At 41.7% G+C, this 26157-nt stretch overlaps 1 protein-coding gene across 2 annotated transcripts in view; it reads right to left on the bottom strand.

The window, feature by feature from the left end:
* Positions 1-1680: 1680 nt before the first annotated feature.
* The window catches only part of SHB (SH2 domain containing adaptor protein B), a 79859-nt gene continuing 55382 nt past the window's right edge, over positions 1681-26157 (bottom strand). Inside the window, exons 5-6 of one of the 2 annotated variants that reach the window (XM_075136240.1) lie at positions 22918-23037; positions 1681-4460 (exon numbers count right to left, since the gene is read on the bottom strand). In XM_075136240.1, the coding sequence (XP_074992341.1) occupies positions 4277-4460; positions 22918-23037 (304 nt within the window). In that variant the 3' untranslated portion in view covers positions 1681-4276. Of the gene's footprint in view, positions 4461-22917; positions 23038-25184; positions 25320-26157 lie in introns of those variants that run through there. The other variant, XM_075136241.1, reaches the window with a different exon arrangement.

Raw genomic sequence — 26157 nt, 5'->3', positions numbered from 1 at the left:
TGAACGCAGTGGACATTTTGTGGACATTTATGGATATTTTATGGACATTTTACAGGGGTGGTCCATAGACTAAGGGAATGATATCTGTGTATTATATCAAAGGATAGGAAGGGGGATGGTGGGTAATGAGAATGTATTGGATAGTGTGGGACCTGAGCATGATGTAAATGGTATGGAATAAGGGGTGGATACTGTCCTGGTTTTGGCTGGGATGGAGTTGATTTTCTTCCTATTAACTGGTATAGTGCTGTGTTTTGGATGTAGTGTGAGAATAATGTTGATGACACGCTGATGTTTTGGTTGTTACTAGGTATTGTTTACGCTAGTCAAGGACTTTTCATCTTCCCATGCCCTGCCAGATGTGCAGGGGGCTGGGAGGGAGTGTGGCCAGGGCGGCTGGCCCAGCTGGCCAATAGGCTATTCCATACCACATGACGTCATGCTCAGCATATAAGGTTGGGTGAAGAAGAAGGAGGGGGGGCGTTTGGAGTGATGGCGTGTGTCTTCCCAAGTAACCATTACGCGTGATGGAGCCCTGCTTTCCTGGCGATGGCTGAACACCTGCCTGCCGATGGGAAGTGGTGAATGAATTCCTTGTTTTGCTTTGCTTGCATGCGCGGCTTTTGCTTTCCCTATTAAACTGTCTTTATCTCAGCCCATGAGTTTTTCTTACTTTTACCCTTCCGATTCGCTCCCCGTCCCGCTGGGGGTGGGGGGAGTGAGTGAGCGGCTGCGTGGTATTTGGCTGCTGCCAGGTTAAACCACGACAGCATGACAGCAAGAAAAAAAGGGCAAATCCTGAACCTCATTGTGATGGCAAGGAGCAGCACATAAATGTGTCATCCTCCATGCAGCAACTGGTTTTCCTCAGAGAATAGACTCAGGTCATGTTCTTTGAGAAGGTGGAAGTGTGTGTTTTGTACCTTTGCACTTAAGAGACCCCTGGACTTTGCATCCTGGCTCTAGAGACTTAACTTCAGAGTCAGAGAATAAACTATTATCAAGTACACAACCCATGGTGATGACTGTACTTCCACAAAACTTAACGATTATTCCAATTATGGAAGGAGCTGTGAGATGCAATCTTGGCCACTAAAACTCTCCTACACATCATACATAGCTTGGGGGCTTTCATCATGCTGTGAAATGCTCATCAAAATAGAAACCTAATTAACACCTCTTATAAGTCTGCAAAAAGTGATTCACCAGTGTTATGCTGTAAGCAGCAATAACTGGATTCCTTGATCACCTCAAGCAATTGTCATTCACATACACACCTGTGTTGTGTTGGCACAGCCCTTGCAAAGGTGCACATTGTCAGGACAGGACTGAGCCATATGATTTTCCAGACTCCAAACCAGATTATAGCCTAATGATTACTTTCACTACACAGTTAAGACACACAAACACAAGTTGTTCCAAAAGACCGCTCAGCTATTAGCTGTTCAAGACAATCTGAGTACACATTGACAATTAGAGGAAGAAAAGGGAGAGGGTTATAATTTTTTTAAAATAAACTTTTAATGTGCTATGTAGGCATGATCGCTACGAGATCTTCCACTTATACGCAATACTACACACTGCAACACACCGTATTTTCACTGTACATTAAAAAGTCTAGGAAGAGTATTCCTTCACTGGAAAAATATCATACAATCACTTAAATAAACAAAGACAACATTACAGTGCAAACAAAATCCTGGTTTTATTTATTCTGTAATTACTGAGTACTTTCAAAAGTCTTTCTAAAAAATAATCAGAAAAACCTTCCTACAGACAACAAACATTTTCTGAGATGCCTTCCTCTAGCTGAACCAAGAATCCTGATCTGATCCTTGAAGCTGTAATAAACTGTATACAAATGTGTATGATGCATATTGACCTGATTTGTATTAAGCAAGGGATGCCAAACGAAAATCTGCAGACAGCAATAAAGTGGCACCTGCTGGCTTCAGCTGACTTTCGATCAGGCCCATGACAAGAAAGATTTGGTACAACAGTCATCTCCATGAGCTAAAGACAATGTGCTTAAGGAAGCCTTGCAAGGCCTTGGTTAACGATAATGTTGGTTTCTACTGCTAATTCTTGTTAGGGAGAGTAAGGGCTTACTTTTCCATTACAAAAGAAGAAAAAACAGGTCATAGAACAGCAACAATGCTGGATTCTCAAAAATGCACTTCAACATGCAAAAGAAGAAATATGACATATTTCTGTCCCAAGTGGTATGACGGAGTTGTCAGAGCCTGCACAGGCAAAGGCTCAGACAGCAGCAGATACAATCTGATTCGTAACCTTTGTGAGCTCTGCCACCTTCATGAACTCCTACCCTGGTGAGCGAATATCTTAGCATATCTTAGAATAACTTAAAAATGCCTATATGCTCTCATCAACTGGGTGATGTTAAGAGGAGAACGATGAGTTCTGCAAAGACTGTAGGAAAATAAAAGGCGCATGTAGGTGTGTAGATGAAAAAGAGGATGTGTCGTTTCACTTGGAGAGGAATGTTGTCTCTTTCTACTCCATTGTGCCATGCTTCTCTCAGAAAAACAGTAAGAACCTAGTCCAATGCAGCTTCAAATTCTGAGTGAGATAGGGACAGCTTGACCCACTACTGTTGCTGCACAGAATGATACTGGGGTCCTCATATATGTGTGATCCACCTCTGTTCAAATTGTGTTGGATGTCATATAAAGAACAAGGTAGGCTTAAAAGGAAGCAGAACATTCATCACTGATGACATTATATGGGACATCCTTGAGGTTCTTATCAGATTAGACAATACAATGAAGCACTACTTTTACAGGCAGTAAGTGGTTATTCCATTACAATTTTCAGATTTGCACTTCTTTCTAAGCATACATAAAAGGGACTAGTAGGTAAGAAAGCTGAATTAAATAACACACAATTTCACAGTCCTATTGCATTCTGTAAAATACATAAACTGCATATAACCAGTTTGCTACTACAACAGCTGATGGGTTAATGCACAACATTCTAGACGTAGGTGGGAGATGGCACAAAGTGAGGACTACCAGGCTATTGATTACTCAGTTCCAATTTCTGCACAATTGTATTTTTTTCACTTATCCCATTCAACAAGCACACAGAGCACGTAGAAAATATCTCTCAGGTGGATGGGCACTGACTTGCAGGACTAAGGTACAGAACAGCTTCTCAGTGCTTCTGGCTGACAGTGACTGAAATACAGCAGGAGGCTTCTGCTCATGGTGAAAACAAACAATAGCCAGAAGGTATGTGTCAAGGGACCATGTTTTAAGAATGCCTTGGTACACCAGAAAAACAAATTCTGCTCTGCTACATACCATAGTTCTCATTTACACAGCCATGTGTAAAGCCATCTTATGGAAAGGCAGTGTGACACACACTTGTTAGTCTGCTACCTCAGTGGGACAACCATTTGATCCGGATGAATAAGCAAGTGAAGATTTTGCCTAGTAAAGCTTTATAAAAGACTTTGACCACCCTATGCGTAAATAGAAACCCACATATTAAATGACTCATTCTCAATTACTTAAAACATTACACTATAACGCCTCGAACAGAATTAGCTGACTGCATCTATGAATGAAACTTGCAAATGAAGACAGTAACACTTAAGAGATTATTGTACCAAAAAGGATAAAAATATATAACAAACTATTTTTTAATTACATTCCCTATTCATAAATAGTTGACCATGATTTGCTCTCACAGAATGATTTTAAGATTGTGTGCCTAATAGGAGTTCAACATTTGACTACCCCAAGAAACTGCATTAAAAAACCAAACCCACCAAGCTAAGTGACCACAGCCACAGGGGCTTGCCTGCTAAGCAGCTCCTTCTCAGGTCCACCAAGAACATCCTAGGGTCCCTCAAAGTCAGGTTACTCTTTCAAATGTACAAGTTTCTCAGGGTACCAAGAGAATAAAAGTTGCTGGTGTTTTACTGCTGAGAAGAAGTTGTTGATTCTGCTCAAAACATGGAGGAAAAAATTCATTGTGAAGTACTTTCATTCACAGAGAAGTTCTGGGAAGGTTATCTGTTTTCCTTGCACTAAAATAAGATTTCTTTCTCTTATGTAGAAGCACAGTTCTAGAGGCATGCTGCAGCATAAGAGTACCATACACACAGTCCCATACACAACCCTGCCCATGTTCCCAAGACTAAAGGCTGCCACTCTCCATCACAGACTCAAGACTGAATTCCTGCTACGAATTCTGTGCAGCCCAGCTTACCTCTCACCTCCCATCCACAGGAAGGGGTGAGACTAGGTTATTAGAGGGTCCGCACAGCCACAGGGTAGAGCAGTGACAAGTGTTCTGCTCCTTTGATAGGCAGCTTTTTTGTGGTGTAGTAGTGGATGACTTCAGGAACACTGTCGAAGGGAGGGCTGTTCTGACCGAGGATGTATTTGTCTTTGGTTTTCATCAGTTTCATGTGCATAAAACCTTGACTGCTCCTGCAAGGAAAGCAAAGCGTTAGTTCGTGCTTGTGCATAGGGAAGAGGGGAGCAGGACCACGACAGGCTCTCCTTCATGATGTAAGGGAATGTAGGAGAACAAACAAGTAGTTGCTGGGTGACAGGCCAAGACAGTGGCCAGACTGACAGACAGTGACTGTTAGCTGCAAACCCCCATGGACAGTCAAACACAAAGGCAGCCTAAGCTAGTGTTTTGTTTTCACCACCCGTGCTCTCTGGATCCAGGTGCAAGGCTGTCTTACCCTGGAATTGATCCAGAGGTGTGCCAGAGGACAACCCCTTTCCTCTTGTCCCACCCCCAGTGTTTTCCTGTGAACATTTACTTTTCACTACAGCCAATCATCACTTCTGGACCAAAAGGTATCATTGGCTTTGGTCTGTCAGAAGCCTGAGGATCTCTTCATAGACACATAGGCAGGCCACGAGCCTCACTCAGATGACGAAAGGTTTGCCCTGCCCTGTCCTGTGGAGACCTCAGGACAGACCACACCAATCCTACCCAGAACATGGCCATGTGCAGAACCTGGTGGCTTCAGCTGGGAAAATTTCCTCAGATAAGCCCATTCCCAAGATTAATGGTATAAAGACTTTCACCTGCATTGTACTGAGCAAAAGCTGCTATCCTGCAGCCTTTCAGCAGGCAGAAACGAGTCTATGACTTCCAGACTAGAAGCGTTCAATTCCTAGATGACCTGCCTGCCTGCACAGCACACTGCTTCTTTGAGGGAAGGCTCATAATTACACAGAGAAGAGAAGAGTGGCATGTAACTGCCCTGTCTGCTCCTGCAAAAGCAACTCATCCAACTCTGACGGGTAGCACCCACACTGCCATATAGTATAGTAGGTGGTAAAGCTGACCTCATCTCTTCCCAGCAGTGACCCTTCAGTGTCTGCTGTCTTTAGCATGTCATATAGGCTATTTTAAGAGTGTAGAGTTTAGCCAGGACAAAACAAGAGCAAAGGACAGCTCCTACACTTCAAGACATTAAATGAGACCTAGAGGGTTTTTACAGCTTGCTTGATGTCCCACTCCCTAACTTTCTGGCTCCAAACCACTGTTTCTTCCAAGTGTGTCCAGGGACAAAGACAATAGTGTTAAAATTGGAGTCAGTCCATGTCAGCAAGGAAACCCAGTTTAAGATGACACAGAAAGGTACAGCAGGAAAACAAATCATGCCACGTTAAAAGCAGCTTCTCTAAAATCTGCCATTTTCTAGTTAGCAAGCGTAGCATTCCCTCCGGAGGTGCTTGTAGCACAATCAAGCTCATATCTTTCAGATATATTCAACAATTCTCTGATGAAGTGGCCCTTTCTGGTGAACAGAAACCACTGCAGGCACTGTAATTATAGCTCTACACACTTAAAATCTTGCTTTAAATATCAATTTCTTAGAGGAAAAAAATCTCTTTCAAATCATAATTGCTCTTTAAATTATTTCCTTTAAACAAGGGTGGCATCTTTAAAAACTTTATTATGAGGACAGATGTATTATTCCTTTCCTTCAGGACATGCATCTTGATTTGCTACAAAATGCCTTAAAAATGGGCAGATAAATTAATGGAATCACAGGTGCATGCTAATTTCAGAAGTGTAGCAAGAACGGCCAAGTGCATTTTAATGCAGAAAGGGCAAGGACACACGCCCTTTTTCAAACAGAAAGAAAATGCATATAATGTAAACAAATGGCTTCAAGCCATGAATTCATGACAGCCAGCTGTTGCTTCCCTAATAAGGACCTATGCAGATACTCAGGTTTGGGTAGTACATAGTCATTGAATTTACAGTATATGATGTCCATGGCTATCAGAATTCCACAAACAAACAAGCAGCATCTCCTCTATATTATGACAGGTCAATCTTTTGGGAGGCTGCACTGTTTGTGAAGGTGAGTGAAAAAGAATGTGACCTAGAAGTTATGGATAGCAGCCTAAAGGAATTCAACCAAGGCATATAAAAAGCTTCTGCCCTTGGGATGGAATAAACCCAGGCAGCAGTACAAGCTGGGGCATCACTGGCCAGAAAAGGAACTATGGTGGACAGGGGACAGAACATAATGAAACAATTTGCCCGTGAAGGCCTACTGCAACCTGGGCTGTGTTGCAAAAGTGTAGTCAGCTGCTGGAAGAAAGTGACTACTTCCTCTACAGAGCACTGGTGAGGCTGTATTTGTATCTGTAACTGTAACTGGCATACGGGTCTCCCATAAAAAGGAGAAGCCAACACTGGAGCAAGTCCAGAGCAGGGCCACTAAACATGGTCTGGGGCTGGGAGCACATGATGTACGAGGATGGGCGGGAACTGTATCTGTTTAGTCTGGAAAAGAAAAGATGAGATGAAGAGTGTCAGGTTGCAGTCATCCATTGCCTAAACGGGAGAGTTACAGAGAAGATGGTGCTACACAGTGAGTCAACAAGCACAAGCCGCAACAAAGAGAATTCCCACTGGATATAGGGAAAAGCTTCTTCCTCATGAGAGTGCTGCAGCCCTGGGACCAGGGTCAGACAGATCAGGAGGTCTCCATCCTCACAAGGTTTCCAAATTTGCCTGTACAAAGCACTCAGCAACCCATGGGTGTGTCTTGCTTGGAGCAGGGGGTTGGGCTAGACACATCCGGATGTCCATTCCCAACTAGATCTCCCTAGGAGTCTATGATTAATCTTTACCATTTGTATATTTTCAGAAACCACTAAGTAGAGCTTCTAGTTCAACAACAATTTTGATTTGAAACATTTGTAAAAATCTACTATTAAAGAAAAAAGACCAAAAAAGAATCAAAGAAACCTGTGAAATAAATTTCAAAACTCCTAGGTAAAACTTCCCTGAAATTGAAAATGTTGGGTTTTGTGCAATTATTTCACAAGAAAGCACAATAGAATCCACCTCCATTCCAAGCTAGGCACAAAACACTATTAAGGGGAAGACCTGCAAAGGGGACAAGTTTTGATACCTGAAAGGTTCAAGGAAGTGAGAAGTCAATCCAATGTGATGGCAGAGACTACAAGGTGCAGGCTGCATGGCAGATTGCTCACCTCCTGCTGTTTGGGTTTGCCCTTTGCCAACCAGCCAGCAGGGATGACATCACCTTGCAATTGTCTGGAGAGAAATCTTGCAGTTAAGGGGATGAGACTGTAGACAAGCTATTGTCTTGCATGCAGGTCTACCCTAGTCTGACACAAACGCTGAGGAGCCAGCTATCCTAAACCAGGCAGAAGAGCAACTACTGACTCCTGGAAGCAGGGAACATGGTACTTTCCCTACGGACTCCTGGAAGCAGGGAACATGGTACTTTCCTGTGCAGTTGTGCATTTTAGAATAATAAAGTCTTTTTTTAAAATTTCTTTTATTGATGCCATCTGCAAATTGTCAGCTCAGACCTGGGAAAGCAAAATCTGATTGTATGAAGAAAAGCTGAAAACACTTTAGCATAATGAGTTTGCCAGACAAATACAGTGGAGACCATCAATAAGCTAAAGCCACGCCCAGCTGAGAGCCAGCTCCTTTGGGGTAAGTAACCTCTCTTCTCCTCTCTTCTGTTTTCTCCAGCTCCTTTTGGACCAGTGTTATGGCGGTCAGAGCTTCAGAGTGTTTGCTTACAAACAAAGGGATATTTCTGCTGCTGTTTTTTTCCTTCACTGCAAAGCAGCTGAAGCATGGCATGAACTAATAGTTCTGTGATTGTATTGTTTCACCAAAGCACTGTCTATGGCTCATAGTGATGCTGCACAAGGCAGCTCCAGCAGCCCTACTTCTTCTCAAAAGAAGAATCTTGTCAATTTATCTTCCTTTGATAAAACATGTTTGAAGAGCAAGCTGCACTCACAGAGAACTCCCAAGCAGGTAACACATCTCATTAATGTATGCAATCTTTAATGCAATTCACACTAATGCTGGATATCACTCATTATCATAACAAAAAGAAATTTTTGATCAAGAACACTACAAAATTCTGCTAATGGAATTGACAAAATCACCCACTTCTAAAAAGCAAGATATTTAATAATACATTATGTAATTTTGACGCTGCTGGTGCATATTGCTGGCAGCTAGTATGTACCTCTTACACCTCTTACTTTTCCTGGTAATTGCTCAACGAATTTTTCATGAAGAATATAAGGCAACACTTATACCAAATCAATTCCTTTCATGATAGAGGATTTGCATACAAAACTGCAGGTAGAAGGGTCACCCTCATCTCTCATAAGCAGTAGTATGCAATCCATGTACAGTTTGCATTTCAAGGACCAAAACTCCATAACTGTTTTCTGAGATTTCTATCTTATTTCACGGCAATGGGATGTCAGCCCACATCCCTTCTTTTCAGGAAGTTTGCATCACAATTTTTAAGGGGCGTAGTCCTGCAATGTTAAAATCAATAACAAAGCAAACTGACTTGTGGGGTAGAAGGATTAAGCTCAATGAATGAAGGTCCTCTTCCTGAATTCACCGAACCACCACGTTATCATCACAGCCCTTTGTGACATTTGGCTCATTTAGCCTTTGAAAGCTGACTGCTTAAGACTAACAAACCTGGGGATTTTATTTGCACATAACTTTTCTGTTAAAACCAACTGCTAACCAGGATCTTTATGGAACATCCCAGATGATTCAACTGTCAACTGGCCATGTGCAGATGAAAACCTGTGAGGTTATCTTCATTCAGTTATCAGTAATCTTCAGTCATCTTCATTCTCAGCTATCTCCTCTGATTACTCAGTAACATCTCCAACAGTCCTCAAGCATTAACTCTCATTTTCTTTTCAAGGCAGTACATTGGAAAACTGTGAGGAAATTGATGGCCGTCTAACCTAGCATTTTGACTGTTGAAAAGCAGTTATTTCCCACCTCCATACTATCTCATGTCCTACCTCCTTTGTATCTTCTCCTCTTCAGCAAATGTGGTGTTTCTTCAGCTTTTAGAGTTAGAGCAGGTCAAAACCCAGAGTTTCCCTTTGGCAGGCCTTCCCCTTAATAGTGTTTTGTGGATGGTTTGAAATGAAGGTGGATTTTATGGTTGTTTCTTGTGAAATAATTCCACAAAAATCACATTCCAATCTATTTCTTCCCATGTATTTCTATGTTTTCTTGGTTCTCCTAAAAAAAACCCATAATTACTTTCATTAAGTAAAACCCAGTCTGAATGGAAAGCCCTCAGAAATGGATTTCAATGTCATTTTGTGTGAAGGCTGAGAAAGAGTAGAAGTGACAACGGGGAGCTGTGTGAAATTCACCTCAAAGCTTTGCAATGCCAAGCATGCAGATTTTCTATTCATGAAGGAGAAGAATTGAGAGGCAAGAACATTCAGTCAATGAACTGATTTTACTGATTGGTAGTGTTTGCAGCCAATAGTTATCACCATGTTGTTAATGACGGGCTGAGTTCTAATTTCTGTACTGGCTACTTTTCTGGCTGTCCAGAACTCTTTAAATTGAGCATTATTCCAGGCTTACTGGTGGATGAAAGCAAAAATTATGTTTTCAAATACTTTCCTCCTTCATTCCTTTCCTGCCTCCTTTCAGTTTCCAAAAATTACATTGTGAACCTGTTATCTGCCTTCCTTGTTCCACGTAAACCAACTGAGCTGTCACTAGTTGCAGGTAGAAATATCAAACCAGACATTTCTCATCTTCTAGAATGAAAAACAAATTAAGTTGGAAGAAAGTCAGCTTAGCACCTGGAAGCCATGCCCTTGAATTAAGCACTTCCAGGTGTATAGGATTTGAAACCGTTCATATCTACACTAAGGATCCTTCTGTGCTGACTCTCTTTCCTCATTTGTTCTTGAAATCTGTCTTACAGACTGCCCTGTTCTGGTATACCTCTACTCATAAAAAATCAGTCCTACTAATAACTGGCAAGGGCAGCATGCATCCACACTTGTTTAACAGCACTATTGCTGCTAGACCAGTGACTAGGATTATAGGGACACTGTTCAGAAGGGAACCTGGAAGTTGTACTCCTCTCTCTTTCTGTCCTCCAAACTCTTTTGATCTAAACTCTGATTTTAGTATGCAGAGAGATTACTGAAATTGCAGGTAGCGATGAGGAAAAAACCTCGTGGTTGAACTGGTTGTAAATCAGTTTCTGCTTAGTTTTCTAAGCACTATTGGAGTCTACCTGTGCAAGTACAAGCAGAACCTGTGCCTTATAGTGAGTAGTCCTGGTTTTGGAATACAGATTTCTCAGCTCTTTCAACAGCAATAACTATTAGAACCTGCCAGGCCCATGGTTTTCAAAGAGCAGAACCTAAATGGCAATCCCAAATTCACATATGTGAACACTGATGAAAGCCAGTGCCTTGAAGAGATGAGACATACACATTTTGCAAGAGAAGATGCTGGGACCCGACCTAAGTCATGTGATATTTTTACTGTGTGAATTCTGAATGTCACGATGGTTTCTCAAATGTTGCAATAATTCTTTCCCAAGTTTTTGTTCAACTGAGGGAAAACAGTGACAAAACAGTGCCGCTATAGACAATATTCACTCCTTCCTTTACTTACTGCAACTGTTCCCATGAGTTTCAAATACAGAACAGGAGAATTCCTACTTGCTAATCCCTGCAACAAATTTCTTTATAACTCTCAAGCACAGATGTTTACACAAACACAACACTTGATATATGAGTATTAGTCACACCTTGTTTAAAATCTTTTGCAACACAACCATAAAACCAAGTAACTTTGAATTACAGCTTTCTCACACATTTTCCTTCAGTTTTCAAAACCCATGGGATTTTGAAAAGGATGGGAAAGGAATTGTGCAGACAGCTCATCAGACAGTGCTTTTTTTGATCTTATGCCTGAAGTGTGATACAAGAATGTTCAAGAAATATTAATTAGATACTAAACCTAGTATTTTTTTTCCAGAAAATGTTAATGGCTTTGAAACATCATTCATGCTCACAATCAGAAAAATTAGGCAAGCCTTCTGAACACTGTTCTTGCTGAAGAAAGTGCTGTTTTGTCAGAACAGATTTTCTGCATTTATTTTGATGAAATGTCACTTGAACAAGGAAAAAAGCAGCAACTTTGCAGTAACATCAGAAAAAAATATTCTAGCAATGTAGGAAACACATGTTGTGTTGTTTTGAAGTTCTGAAATGCCTTTCAATTTCACAACTGTATTTTATATTATATGCTGTCACCTTGAGCAAAACCTATAATATTTCAAGCAACAAAGAAACAAATTAAAATCTCCTCTGAAAAAGAAAAACTCATGTTTTTCCCCCAGATGAGTGATTACTTCAAAAAATCCTTTACTGGACACATTCAGAGGCTGACCTGTCCACTACTTTTCCTGTCTCAACTCTCTTTTTCAAGCACAGAATACACAACACTTTCATTCCTTATCTGACAGCCACTTTTTCCATGGTACGATAAACAATTGTCTCTTCCCCTACTAGCATGGGCTAGCAGTGTCCATTACAACAGCATCCAACATATGTGAAGACCACTCTATTGAGCCTAGGCTTCATTCTCTATAACCAATTCCCATCTGCGGCTTTGAAGGTAGTAAGGATGTTTAGTTTGTTGGAGTTCTGTAGAAGTGACAGAATTCTTGCTGTCTGCTAACAGCCACGTCCCTATCATTACTGTTTAGGTCAACAGCAGACTAGTAATACACTTTTAAATACTTTTATTCAAGTAATGATTTAGAGAGCCGTCAAAAATCCCACTACCTCTTTATAAATTATATTGACAGGAAGAAACTTGTATTTTTTTACAATATCACAACAGTTACTTTCCAAGAATATATTATGTGTTTTAAATCAACTAAAAGGTACCAAGTCCGGCATTAACCCAAAACCCAGAACCTACCCAAAGTCTACATTCTCAATTTTGGAAAACAGGACGTCTTCTACAGATCAATTCTGCATTTTCATGATGACAAAAAAGTTTGCTTGCAGTCCCCTTTGCTATTTAGGGAAAACCACATGACAGTTTGTGAGTCCTGTCCTGGTTCCGGCTGGGACAGAGTTAACTTTCTTCCCAGTAGCTTGGGGGAGTGCTGTGTTTTGGGTTTAGTGTGAAAGGAGCGTTGATGGCCCATTGATGCTTTGGCTGTTGCTGGGTGACGCTTGCACCGGAAGGGGGGAGCACAGCCGGAGTGGTGGACCCAGCTGGCCAATGGGGTATTCTGTACCATGTGACATCATGCTCAGTATGAAAACCAGGTGTGTGGGGCGGCTCGCCCCCTGTTCGCGACACGCGGTTGGCGGTCAGTGAGTGGTTGTGTTGTGCATTGCCTGTTTTGTGTATTCTGTTATTGTTGTTGTTCTCATTGTTATTATTACTGTTCTACTTAGTTTTATTTCAATTATTAAACTGTTTTTATCTCAACCCGGGAGCTTTCCTACTTGTGCCCTCCCGATTCTCTCCCACATCCCACCGGAGGGGGGTGGTGATCGAGCGGCTGCGTGGGGTTTATTTTTGCTGGCTGGGGTTAAACCACGACAAGTCCACAGGATCAGGATGTCATCCTCTCTGAATTCAGTTCTGTTCTCCCTCCGGTAGCAATGATTCTGCAGAAATTATCTGACAGAACAGAAAGCAAAGCCCATTACTGTTTTTAGTCACAGTTTGCATATTTAGCTGACTTAGGAAGATTAGCTAAAATCAAGAATAGCCACATTTCCCAAAATTGAAATGTGAGTCAGGAAATGAAGTGGTGCAGACGTGGTGCACACTGCTGCAAAGAGCCTCAGGAAGGGGAAATCCTGACTGAAAGAATTCGCTATTAGAGCCCAGCCAGTAGCTGGTCTTCATTGAGCAAGACTGAAACATAATACCCTATTCTGAAATGTTGTTCTGTTGTTACATTAGGAAGGCACCTCTATGAGCTTGATGTGCAGTGAAGTCATTGATAAACACCTGAAACACATTTGTGAGAGAGAGATCGCTCTCCTCTTCCCTTTGCACATCTACTACTGCTTGCTAGTAAAGAATGGAGCTTACCACTAGGCATTTCAATGGCAGCCAGAGACTGGGAGCCCTGGTCACAACACAGTTACCAGTATGGATCTTCAGTTTTTACCCAATCTTATGCAATTAAAACTGGGTTTAAGGAAAGAGTGGGAGAGTATGAGTGAGCCAAATACCTACAACCCTGAAGGAATACAGAGAAGAAGAAACACAAAGATCAATGCAGGGCTGCTGGAGGAGGTCAAAAGAATGCCTAGCTGCCCCTCAAGCCTTTGGGATCATTTTGTTCAGGGAAGGTAGACCATATTTCTTCCCTCTTCTGCTATAGAGAATTTAAACAATGTTGACAAGGAGGCCCAGCTCTCTGGATCACAATCCATAAAAAGATGCTTTTTGCCTCAAACACTTGTCATCAACAACAACAATTCCTTGTTTATAGCTGAGATGAGCAACACATGAACCTGTACATCATAAAGACCTTCTTTGAGGCCCCTAAAGGTAGCCAATTCACATGTAATTAATTTTCCCTAGGTAAACTGTGGTATCTCAAAATAACAGACATTGACATGAGCAACTTAAACTATCCTGATGAATGTTTTTCCTACAAATGCATTTTAATTTGGTAATGAAGCAACTTTGATGCTTGTTTCATACATTTTGAACAGTCATTTTTTGAATTTGAATCAGGCAAAAAACTCGTGTAAATTCCCCATGCCAGCTGAATCTGTCTGGCCCTCTCAAAGTCCACAGAACACAGAAAGCTTTCCTGCTATTGGAAAAGATGGTCTTCAGAGATGCCTCTATTGCACAATATTCAGTTATATTAAATTAAATTGAGCAGGTGCTACCATCTTTTAACTTTTCAAATACAGGTAATATTTGTGTAGTTTCTCATTGCCAGACATTGCTGTGTTTTGGGAAACCTAAAGTTAGTGTTTTGTTACTAGAGAAAAGAAAACCATAAACCCAAAAACTAGACTAAGAGGGTTTTTTTTTTAAAAAAAGCTTGCCACATGAAGCTAAAGAATAGACTTTAAATCGCTGTCACTTAATCTCAATACAAAATCAGGATGTCATTCTTCCTTCTTCCCTGAATCAGAAATATATGACATTTAACTGCAAATAATGCTGACTCACTCATGCTGGTGAAGGTCCCCAAGAAGCAGAAACACATCTAAAAGACAGTGGTGAATATGAATGCCTGGAGGGTGGATGCAACATTTAGACAGGAATAGATGCTGCAATTTTTGCCCAAGAATGATCTTAGAGACACAGAGCTACACAATTACTAGCGCTTACCTCACCCCACAAAGCAATTCCACATCCAACTGACCTATAGATCATCTACTTTCCCATTTCTATGACTAAGTAGAATCATTTTGGCCTAAACAACAATAATAATAAAGAAAACACAGGGTCATCGATCAAGCAATGCAACCACAGATGACAAAAGTAACTCACTGGATTTCAGTATCAACCCAATCAGATATCAGAACCCTTGCTTTAATGAACCAAAATGGAAAAAGGTAGTACTCCTACATATTGAAACACAGGTGTCTTTAGCTCCTGTAGTACTCAGGTAGGCTTGGAACTGCATTTTAGAAAAGTCAGTTTCACCTGTCTAATTTTGTCCAATTGTAGCCAGCATTCTGTCAGTCTTTTGACAACCTATTTCCACAGGGTGATTTTTTTTTTTAACGTAAATTAAATCCCTATCTTTTTACTCTTTAATGCGATTGATTTACGCAATTACACAACAAAGATCATTTTATTATTTGTCCCAAAATTTGCCAACAATTTTTACACATTTTGCAGTGAAAGCACTAGTAGTACAGAGCCAGAAACTTAATATTAGAGTTCACTGCCTTTTTCCAGTCAACCTTCATGTATATATAAACATACAAATCATCCACATTCACAGCAGAGTTTGCTCTCAATACAGATTAAAGACATGGATCTGTTGGAGTGGGTCCAGAGGAGGGCCACAAAAACAATCAAAGGGCTGAAACACCTCTCCTATGAGGAAAGTTGGGGTTATTCAGCCTGGAGAAGAGAAGGCTTCGGGGAGATCTTATTTCAGCCTTTCAGTACTTAAAGGGGGCTTACAAGAAAGATGGGGACAGACCTTTTATCAGGATCTGTTGCGTCAGGACAAGGGGAATGGTTTTAAACTAAAAGATTAGATTTAGACTAGATATAAGGAAGACATTTTTTACAGTGAGGGTAGTGAAACATTGGAACAGGTTGCCCAGACAGGTGGTAGATGCCCCATCCCTGGAAACATTCAAGGTCAGGTTGGATTGGGCTCTGAGCAACCTGATTTAGTTGAAGATGTCCTTGCCCATGGCAGGAGGGTTGGACTAGATGACCTTTAAAGGTCCCCTCCAATTCAAATTATTCTATGATTCTATGATAATTTGCCAAGACATGACAATTTACAGTCAAGTGCTCCTCACAAAACACAGGGCAATTGTGAGTTCATTCCTGTGTATATGTGGGTGTTTGTGTAAATTCAACTTTTGCACAATATTTTCCCTAAATGTCATCTCTTCCTCAGAGATACTTCAATATGTGTGCCCCTTTATTTCATGTAGTCACTCATGTGTGTATACAGATATTCTGCCTGCCCCTTACCTATCCCTATGACAGGCTGAGATATATCTGTTAACTATCCCATTTGCTGTAAAAGCCAGCTGGAGACTAACTATCTTTTCATATTTCATGGATCATGGATCATCCATAAAAACATCCTATTTCTTCTGCTCCTGTTGCTGATCCAGAGAGGTCATCACCTCTCTGCCCTCATGCTCCTGCTCATACAACATACCTGAGCAGCTTCTGGCTTCTGGAGCTCTCCTGTTGTGCCTGCTTACATATCATGATAGTAAAGATGCAAAAGCATCAGTCCAAACATACAATAGAAACAGCAGGCTTCATAAGTATAGGGGGGCGGGAGAGAGAGCAGACCCCACGCCCCAAAAAAACCACCAAACAGGGGGCTTGCACTCACTAGAGTTTTCCCACCTGTGAGTTTAGCATGTCCCCTGCTCACGAAATGCTGTGAAAAGCTCATATGCTGCACAAGACACTGGCCTGCCATACTTCTGCCAGCTAAACTCATGTAAAAAAGCAAAAAAAACTACAGCCAGGATGCACAGCCTCATGGGAGTACGGAGGCTACAGACAGCCGAGTGCTTTTCAGAACATATTAATTAACACGTGAAAGGTGACTGCAATAATTTGAAAATATTTCACTAATGCTTCTGCAGCCAGTGATAATTTTTAATTGATGTGTCTAAAGAGTGAAGCAATCTCTCCTCAAATTTATTACACTTAAAGAAAGTGACAGCAAGACATCACACTTGATTAGATAACCAAGAACAAATTCAATAATCACTTTAGGACTCCGGTTCAATACACTGTCAGAGCAAGCCTGGATGGCTCATCTCTGTAGCCTCACAGCTTAATCTTCAGCACTGCTTTCCCCTGTTCAAAGTACGGTCACAGCAGAGACCCATATCCATTGCTTTAGCGCTCTGTGGTGCCTGAATTTCCATTTCAACATAGCCAAATTGGGAATCAGGCACCCAGAAGTAGCTCTAGTATTCCCGAAGAAAATACCCAATCAAGCTGGACTCTGGGAGATGCAAATCTAGCATATATCCTAGTTCTTCTGTTGTAACATGAACCTCTTTAGTTTGGCTGGTGAACATTTGCCTTACACTGACAGGTTTTACTTGGTTTACTGTGCCCAGCTGTGGGGTAGTACTCCCTTCTCTCCTATAGCTCAGAGGGTCTTTTGGACTCTCATATGGAGGGTCCTAGCTCAAGACAATTCCACCAGCTTTTACAAGTTTGACAACATTCTTTTTTGGGGGAGTTGGTTTTTAACACAACCAACATACCTAAAGGCCTTAAGGTCCCATTCAGTGTGCCATGAGACCAAACAGCTGATAGAGGACTGGTGCTCTACCCTGGCAATTCCCCTACCTAATGAGTAGGGGGAATGTTCTTAGGAACAACATAGGAAGAAAAGCAGAAAGTCACAAGGAGATTTGACAGAGGTGGGAAAGCTGAGAGACATTCTGGTTGAAATCCAGTAAATCTTTTTATTTCAGATGTTCCTAGGAAGCCTTTGTTCTCCTCCTCCCTCTTGCTTCTGGCAAGGAATGCAGCCAAGGATGTGCTCTGGTGAATCACAGGTAACTTACTATTTGAACAGACACATCAGCTCAAGCACATACAACAGCAGCAGTGGTCCCAAACCCCAGCCCCCTCTTCGATTGTTCTGGAAGAACAATCCAGATTCCAACAGGCCCACAGAAGGAGCTGTGTGCTTTAATGGAAATCAAACAGAACCCAAATGAGTTTGTCCCAGGCAAAGGGTTTTAGGACAACCTTGCTCCATAGGGCTTTCATAGCACTGTGCAACAGCCCATGGGGAACACATTGCCTCTAGTTTCCATTGCACCAGCATACCTCCTGGCACCGACAGAAAGCACAATGCATGCAGATGCAAGGACAAGACAGGCTTCAAGTAGAGAGGGAACTGGAAATAGCTAAGGATAGTAGCCCTTCAGTTCTGTCAGAGAATAAAAGCCCCTGATGCTCTTATGCTTCTCCAGACTACTTAATATCTGCTGTGCAGCACACAGTGGTCTTTGGCTAAGTAAAGTGGAGAGCCTGAGGATAGGCATGCTTCGGCCTACTATCATTTGGAGTGGATCAGGCTGCTCAGCACTTGATCAAGAGACTTTCAGGGTCCCATGGGATAACAGGCAGCCTTGAGGCATTACTGAGATCATTCTGGCATTTCAATTCACAAGGTCAGAGCTCAGTCACAGCCTGCCTATGTTAAGTCATTCTAACGGTTTTTGAATCAATACATTGAAGAGGTGGGCTAAACTACGAGATGAAGGCATAAAGGAAGTGTCCAAATATGCAAAGCCTGCGGGGGTAGACTTACAGGGCACAAAGGTAGCCATGGGGCACAAGGAGCATAGTGGTTGTGATAAGTACCTGTTATGCCTGTGGACGTAGCAGCAAGCCAAACTGAGATTCACTGATCCATTCTGGGATCCATTCCCATAGCTAGCAATAAAGGTCCCAGTCCTTGCTGCAAAACATACCACCATGGGGCTGGCAATCAGGACACCCCTTAATTTTCAATGTAAGAAAAATGCACTGACAGGAAGAGAGAATAAATAGTAAGGTGTGGAGAGTAATATGTTATCCAGCAAGCAACTTATGCATAAAAAAAATCAAATGGAAGTTACTGTAATTTACCAGAAGCCTGGAAACTCGCAGTTTTTGGGAAACAGGGGCAATATACCTCTAATCAAAAGGCCTCTAAGAAACAGGTATCAAACACCTGGCAGCCACTCGCACAGGACACAATGACTAGAACAGAGTCATGAAATGTGGGGCTTGAGGCCATTGCCTATATTCCCTACAACCTCTTATTATCAATTTCAATTTGCATAGCAATGAATTTGATGAAATCATGGCAAGAAAAAGTTGAAAATATAGTCAGCTTCAAAGCCAGTAGTTGCATATTAGCATATGCCTACACTCTCTAACATTAGTGTCACAGACTGCCTTCTGAGATGTCATTCCATGGAAACCGAGGCCATACAGTGTGTGCTAAGCAGGGACACTGTACAGACCATATCAGAGCAGGACGTAGGTCAAGGACCTAGGGCAAGTTTCAGCAGAAGGGAGAGGCAGAATCCAACCAGCATGGACGTGCAGGAATTACTCACAGAGAAGATCTGCTCATTTTTTCCATTGTAACATCTACCAAACTCCATGGCTAGGATTCAAGAACCATATCCTAATACAGTTATTGTAGGTTAATGAAACAACTGACAAGGTTGCAAGTTTATAACAAGAGTAAATTACACATGGCTGGTCAGACTTAATTTTATGCTACAGCTATATTAACAAGTATCCCCCATAAGCACCATGTGTCTTTATAGTATCTACCAGATGCTCTGCAACTAGTGCTTTTCATTTCACACATCATAAATGCACCAGCAAAATAAAACAGAAGTGTGATGCTGAAAGAGTTTGTTCTGAACATCATTTGACTATGCACATTCAACAGCAACATTCAAAAACCTCCATCTTTTGTAGGTATCACAGCTACAGAAGACCTCAAGTACCCCAAGCCTGCATGTTAAAGGAAAAGTGAGCGAAGCCTATTTTTTATACCATCTTGTGATGCCAATCCTGATGCTAGCCCCATGTTGCAAGGGGCGCACTGGATTGGTACGGCAACACGTGGTCTGGTTCTGTGCAGCAGTTGTAGGACAAGTGCACTATTACAAAAAGTCTCTTATTCAGTTGGCATTATCAAAAATGCTGCAATGAGACACCTATACACAACCCCAACCATGCTCATGCCAGCAGCCCAAGGCCTGCAGCTCCTTTATGATTTTTTTAAAAGTGAAGTCCAGTTGCACATCCTACTCATATCCTAGTGATCATAATGGAAATTAACTGCCTGCCAGTGACATCAGCCAGCAACTTAAGTCTACAATTGAATGTTTCAGTCTGTTTTCTGTTAACAGAAGCAATTTTACTTCCAGCAGTGGGATCACCACCATGAACTAGGCTATACACATCCTAGGTACAATCTGAAGAGGGGATGGTTGGTTGCCATTGTGTCTATGGTTAACTACACCAACTACACCATGCACACCTTCTTTAAGCACTTCTATACAAGCCATACATCTGTCCCGGTGAAAATGGGAGGTGAAACAGAGTGTCTTATATAAATGACACCAAAAGACAAAGCACTAGGAAGAGTACAAAGTCACCTGAATACTGGCTGCACCACTGGTAGACTTCTTAGCCTAATCACTGAAGTCAACAAAACTGTGAAAGAACACAGAGGCTTGAAATCTCTCTTACTATCACACAGGATAGAAGCCCATTGGGGCACAAAGTACATCAGGAATAGAATCCCATGTTTCACCACCTTCATCGTAAAAAACTTCTTCCTTATATCTAGTCTGAATCTCTCTTTTTAGAGAGTCTGAAACTCTCTTTCAGTTTAAAACCATTACCCCTTGTCCTATTTCTACAGGCCTTACTGAAAAGTCTGTCCATCTTTTTTATAAGTTCCTTTTAAGGATTGAAAGGCTACAATAATGTCTCCCCAGCGCCTTCTCTCCTCCACGCTGAAAAACCCCAACACTTTCAGCCTTTCCTCATAGGAGAGGTGTTCTAGCCCTCTGATCATTTTTGTGGCCCTCCTCTGGACCCGCTCCAACAGGTCCATGTCTTTCCTGTACTAAGGACTCCAGAGCTGGATGCAGTACTCCAGGTGGTGTCTCACCAGAGTGGCAGAATCACCTCCCTCAACCTGCTGGCCACGCTTCTTTTTGTGCAGCCCGGGATATGGTTGGCTTTCTAGGCTACAAGCACACATTGCTGGCTCATGTCCAGCTTTCCATCCACCAATTCTTCTCCACAGGGTTGCTCTCAATCCCTTCATCCCCCAGCCTGTATTGATACCAGGGGTTGTTGCCCCAACCCAGGTGCAGGACCTTGCACTTGGCCTTGTTGAACCTCATGAGGTTCACACAGGCCTACTTCTTGAGCTTGTCCAGGACCCTCTGAATGGCATCCCGTCCCTCAGGTGTGTCAACTGTACCACTCAGCTTGGTGTTGTCTGCAAACTTGCTGACGGTGCACTCAATCCCACTCTCTATGTCATTGATGAAGGGATTAAACAGTACTAGTCCCAATATGGACGCCTGAGGGACACCAGTCATCATTGATTTCCATCCAGACATTGAGCCGTTGACCACTACTCTCTGGACGTGACCATCCAGCCAATTCCTTATCCATTGAACAGTCCATTCATCAAATCCATATCTCTAGTTTTGAGAGAAAGATGTGGGGGACCAAGTCAAAGGCCTTACAGAAGACCAGATAGATGACATCCATAGCCCTTCCCATGTCCACTGATGTAGTCACTCCATCATAGAAGTCCACTGTGTTGGTCAGGCAAGACTTGCCCTTGGTGAAGCCATGCTGGCTGTCTCTAATAACCTCCCTGTCCTCCACGCGCCTTCGCATAGCTTCTAGGAGAACCTGTTCCATAATCTTCCCAGGCACAGAGGTGAGGCTGACAGGTCGGTAGTTCCCAGGGTATTCCTTTCTACTCTTTATAGAAATGGATGCAATGTTTCCCTTTTTCCAGTTGCCAGGGACTTCACCTGACTGCCATGACTTTTCAAATATCATGGTGAGCATCTTGGCAACTACATCAGCCAATTCCCTCAGGACTGTGGGATGCATCTCATCAGGTCCCACAGACTAACATATGTTCAGATTCCTCAGGTGGTCATGAACCTGGCCTTTTCTTACAGTGGGAGGGACTTTGGTTCCCCAGTCCTGCCTTGAGGTCCATACACTCGAGAAGTGTGGGAAGAGGTTGTCAGCGAAGACTGAGGCAAAAAGCCTTCTCCTCGTCCGTTGTTACCAGTTTGTCACTTGTGTTCATCAGGGAGGGTACACTTTCTTTGACCTTCCTTTTCTAGGTGACATACCTATAGAAGCCCTTATTATTCTTTGCATCCGTTGCCAAGTTCAGCTGCAGCTGTGCCTTGGCCTTCCTGACACCATCCCTACACAATCGGGCAGTGTCCCAATACTCTTCCCAGGATACCTGTCCCTGCTTCCACTGCCTGTGCATTTCCTTCTTGCTCTTTAGTTTGACCAGCAGGTCTTGACTCATCCATGCCAGTCTCTTGCCTTCCTTTCCTGATTTCTTACACCTGGGTATCGAGAGCTCTTGCCCTCTATGGAAAGTGTCCTTAAAGATCTGTCAGCTCTGTTTTGTTCCCTTGTCCCTGAGGGCAGTTTCCCATGGGGTCCTATTGACTAACTGGAATAGCTGGAAGTTTGCTTTCCTAAAATTCAGGGTCCTGACTTTACTCTTCGCCTGACCCATATCCCTCAAGACTGTGAACTCCACCAGTGCATGATCACTGCAGCCCAGGCTGCCTCCAATCTTGATGTAGATGAGGCAAGTTCAAAGCAGCACTAAGACTGGAACAATGCTCATTTCCTAATCTGTAGATCTTTCATCTTTGATCCTGGGCTTTTTACTTTCAAGTATTGTAGCAATACTGTACAGCTCTATCACAGTAAACCACATGAAGACTTCCTTCCACTATGAAGCAAAAGGAATAAAATCTCCAAAGAATGGAGCTGCTTATTCAGACTGAAGCAGAAGCAGCAGGAGCATTTCAAAAAAACCCAAGTTTATTTATTTAAATGGGCACCAAATGAAGACTAAAAATCTCTTAACTTCCCCAAATTGCAGGGTCCCAGTTCAGTTCTGTCACTATACATCATGCAGACTGACAGTCTCAAACTCTCTGAGTGCCCTTCAGAGATGAACCAGTGCAGCAACAGACTGGATCATTTTCTCTTCCTCCACCAGAGAAGTTGTGGCTTATAAATTACATTTATTATGTTTTACTGACAAGTACTTACTTCAGTGAAAGAGAATAGTCATGCTTGCTTGTTTGACTATTTCTTACAAGGTAGCTACACTCTTTACATAAACGTAACAGGTTTTCTGCATCTGTCCGACTGATTGCTCCATGATACCATCTAGGAAAAAGTAGAGAGATTAACACACGCACATATTCCAACTCATATTCCTTTCACTACTTTGTTTCTTTAAGGTATGAAGAATGGTTAATATCACATGGATATCTTTAAGATCTAACATATTATGGATAAAAAGCACATTGCTTGCATTATCTGAAGGTAACTTTACAACTTGTGAAGGCCTGTAGTTCCTGTCAGCTGAAGGAAGAAACTTAGATCAGGAGAGCATGCAACAGAATTAGTGTACATATTTACATAAGAAACTCCCACTCAGAGCAACATATTATAATCTCTGTCTTGCAAGCAGTGGATCCACAATACACACATTTACTCTATTTCATCCCTGTCATATATCAGTATTTCAACTAATATACGAAAGAACAAAAAGAAAACACACAAAAGCAAACAAAAAGAAAATCACATCTGAAGAATATGAACAGTTAATAGTGGAAAAGATTTGTTAAAATAAATCTTTGAGAAAGGAGAAAAGTGATGACGTGTTAAAATCTCTAACAAAGACAGTTGTCCTAAACACAGCTGTGACAATTCAGAGCACTTTAAGTAAATCGCTAGTGGATCTGTGGAGTGAGTGTGATCAATTCAGGGAAGAAAGGAAATGGGGAGAGGAGAGGTGGGTCCTTCACTAAACTGACCACTGCAAACAAAGAACATGCTGCAGCACATGCTGCTTTGCATCAGCAATTAAAATCTCATAGTCCAGTAGTAAATGCTTTGACTCTTCCCCCAAGTTTCCTGAGCAATGTAATGTGGCTGGCCCTGCACTGTGTCAATTGCATCTCTGTGGAAGTTCTCTCCCTTCCTGCAATTGCCAGATGCACTTTGAAGTACAATGTGACACTACCATGCCTTTCTAAGCAGGATAATGCATACATCGGAAGTGCTCTCTGTCTGTTATTACCAGGAACTGTCACTGGCCTTGTGCAAAAAAGCTTTCTTCCATTTGTTCTAGTTTTATTTCTCTGCTGAACTTACTCTAAGGGAGATGTTCCAACTAAAAGGTAAGTGAAGAAAGATCAGAGAGATCCCTTTGATGGAAGTCATGCTCTTAACTACCTTGTGCTGTCAGGTCCATTGTCAAATCTGATTAATGTGCTAAACAAAAGTTGGTGCTCAAATTAAAAATTCATTGTGTGCCTGGTTACAACCAAAGTCTGCATTAGAGAAAGCTAAAAAGAGGGTTATGCTATTGTATATTCAAGACAGACTGGAAAGGGAGGCCCTGACAGCTCCATCACTTCACAAATAAAATTGAGGCAGACGTGAATGTTTTCAGGCAGTGTTCTCCCTATCCCCCATTAGATATTTACTGCTGAAAGATATTTCTCAACAAGCAATTTAAAGACTAGGTTGTCTTCTGAGTGTAAGGAAAGAATATTAACACTTTCAGTAAATCAGAAAATGGATTTGGGAGAGTCTAAAAATTATTCCTATTAGCTACAAATAATTTTTCTTTCTTTTCTCCCCAAAGGGCCAAATAAAACCAAAATAAAATATGACCTAGACAAAACCAGGGAGATACCCTGGACTCTGATATTCAGAGGGAAGTATTTCATATATTCTTCAGATCTGGTGGTCCCCCATTGGCAGAGAAGTTCACAGAAGAAGAATGTGGGGCTGGATCCAGGAAGCTTTAAAACAGCTCTAAGAAAAACAGCAAAGTATGAAGACAACTGCTGATGGGAGAACATCTGATTCAGCAGTGATGCCTGGAAGATGTTTTGGCTATAGCTGACAGTAAACAGCAATATCCAGAAGTGTAATTGCTTGTGAATCATACCCCCATATAAATGGGACACTCAGATTGCTCCTGTTCCAGATAGCTAGAGAGTGCTATAATCAGCTTAAAGTTCTGACTAATTTGCTGTTTCAAGTGTAGTGGGGCTGTTTGCCCTGGGTGTGTCTATTTTTAAAATGTCAACATATAGGTATTTGTGCAGAAAGGTCAAAGATTCAAATGTCAATGATGTGATCACAAAATAGTGAAATGACAACTTGTGAAAGATACCAATGCAAAAGCATGGGACATAAAAACCTGAAGACATGCACGTCTTCTAAGATATCCTGGAAAACATAGGCACACAATGCAAACCTGAAAGCAAAATTCAAACATAATCACACACTTTGACCTTTATGAGGATCTCCTCCCAGGATTGAAAGTATCCTGACTGTGGTTTATAGAACGTTCTTCCTGATGTCCCTTACTTCCTCAATGGTCAGGTTTCAACCACTAAGTGGCCACTGCTCCACTGAAGACAGGACAGCTGCATCAATTATACAGTAAGTATAATCAGTTTTTACAGCTCATATAATGCACAACACTACTCTGTTTCTGAATTGGTCAGAGCAAAACAGGAAGTCACCAGATCTTGTATATAAGGCTGGGAGGATTCACTTTCAATAAGACAATGGAAACAGCAGAACACACTTTCTTCTTTTCACTGTATTGAGGAAATGGAACAAATTCATTCCATTCCCCTGGGTCCATGAGTTACTAAGTTCATAGCTACAGATTCCTTAATCACAAGCAACTAGAAATATTTTCTTGATACATTATCACACCTTGGTATTTCTGCCTGTTTGGGAAACTTCCTAATCTATCTGCTAGAAAACCACTTGTCCATTTGCATGCTTCCTTTCCTCTATATCTTGTAATCCTCTCTACCAAAACAGACTCCATTTTTGTAGAGAAAGATGGAAAGGCTTGGCATGTGCTGTGGAGAGGTCTCACACTACTAAAACTTGAGCAGTTTGAATGATTATGAATAATCTAAGGTATAATAAATCTAAATTCTTCCATTTTCTGACACATTATTATTAATGGTGCATTCATTTCAGGTTGGATCCTGTGTAATGAAGAATCAAAAAGAATCTCATGTGATTAACACTTGAATAATTAAAGGAAGCAAAACTAGCTCTGCAGTTTTCAGTTGTTATTATCAATTGCAGTTATATGTAACTGCAGTTATACTAAAAGAGAGAACTACACAATAATATATTTATGAGTCACAAGTTAACTAACAGATGCTCAACTTCCTGCAGTATTTTAAATATATTTTGACGGGTATGGTGGGCTGGAACTACCCAAATCTGAGGACCAAA

The sequence above is a fragment of the Calonectris borealis genome, chromosome Z (assembly GCF_964195595.1).
Source record: "Calonectris borealis chromosome Z, bCalBor7.hap1.2, whole genome shotgun sequence".
NCBI classification, from domain to species: Eukaryota; Metazoa; Chordata; class Aves; order Procellariiformes; family Procellariidae; genus Calonectris; species Calonectris borealis.
The sequence above is the reverse complement of the archived record's forward strand: the minus strand, read 5'-3'. Positions and strand labels throughout refer to the sequence as shown.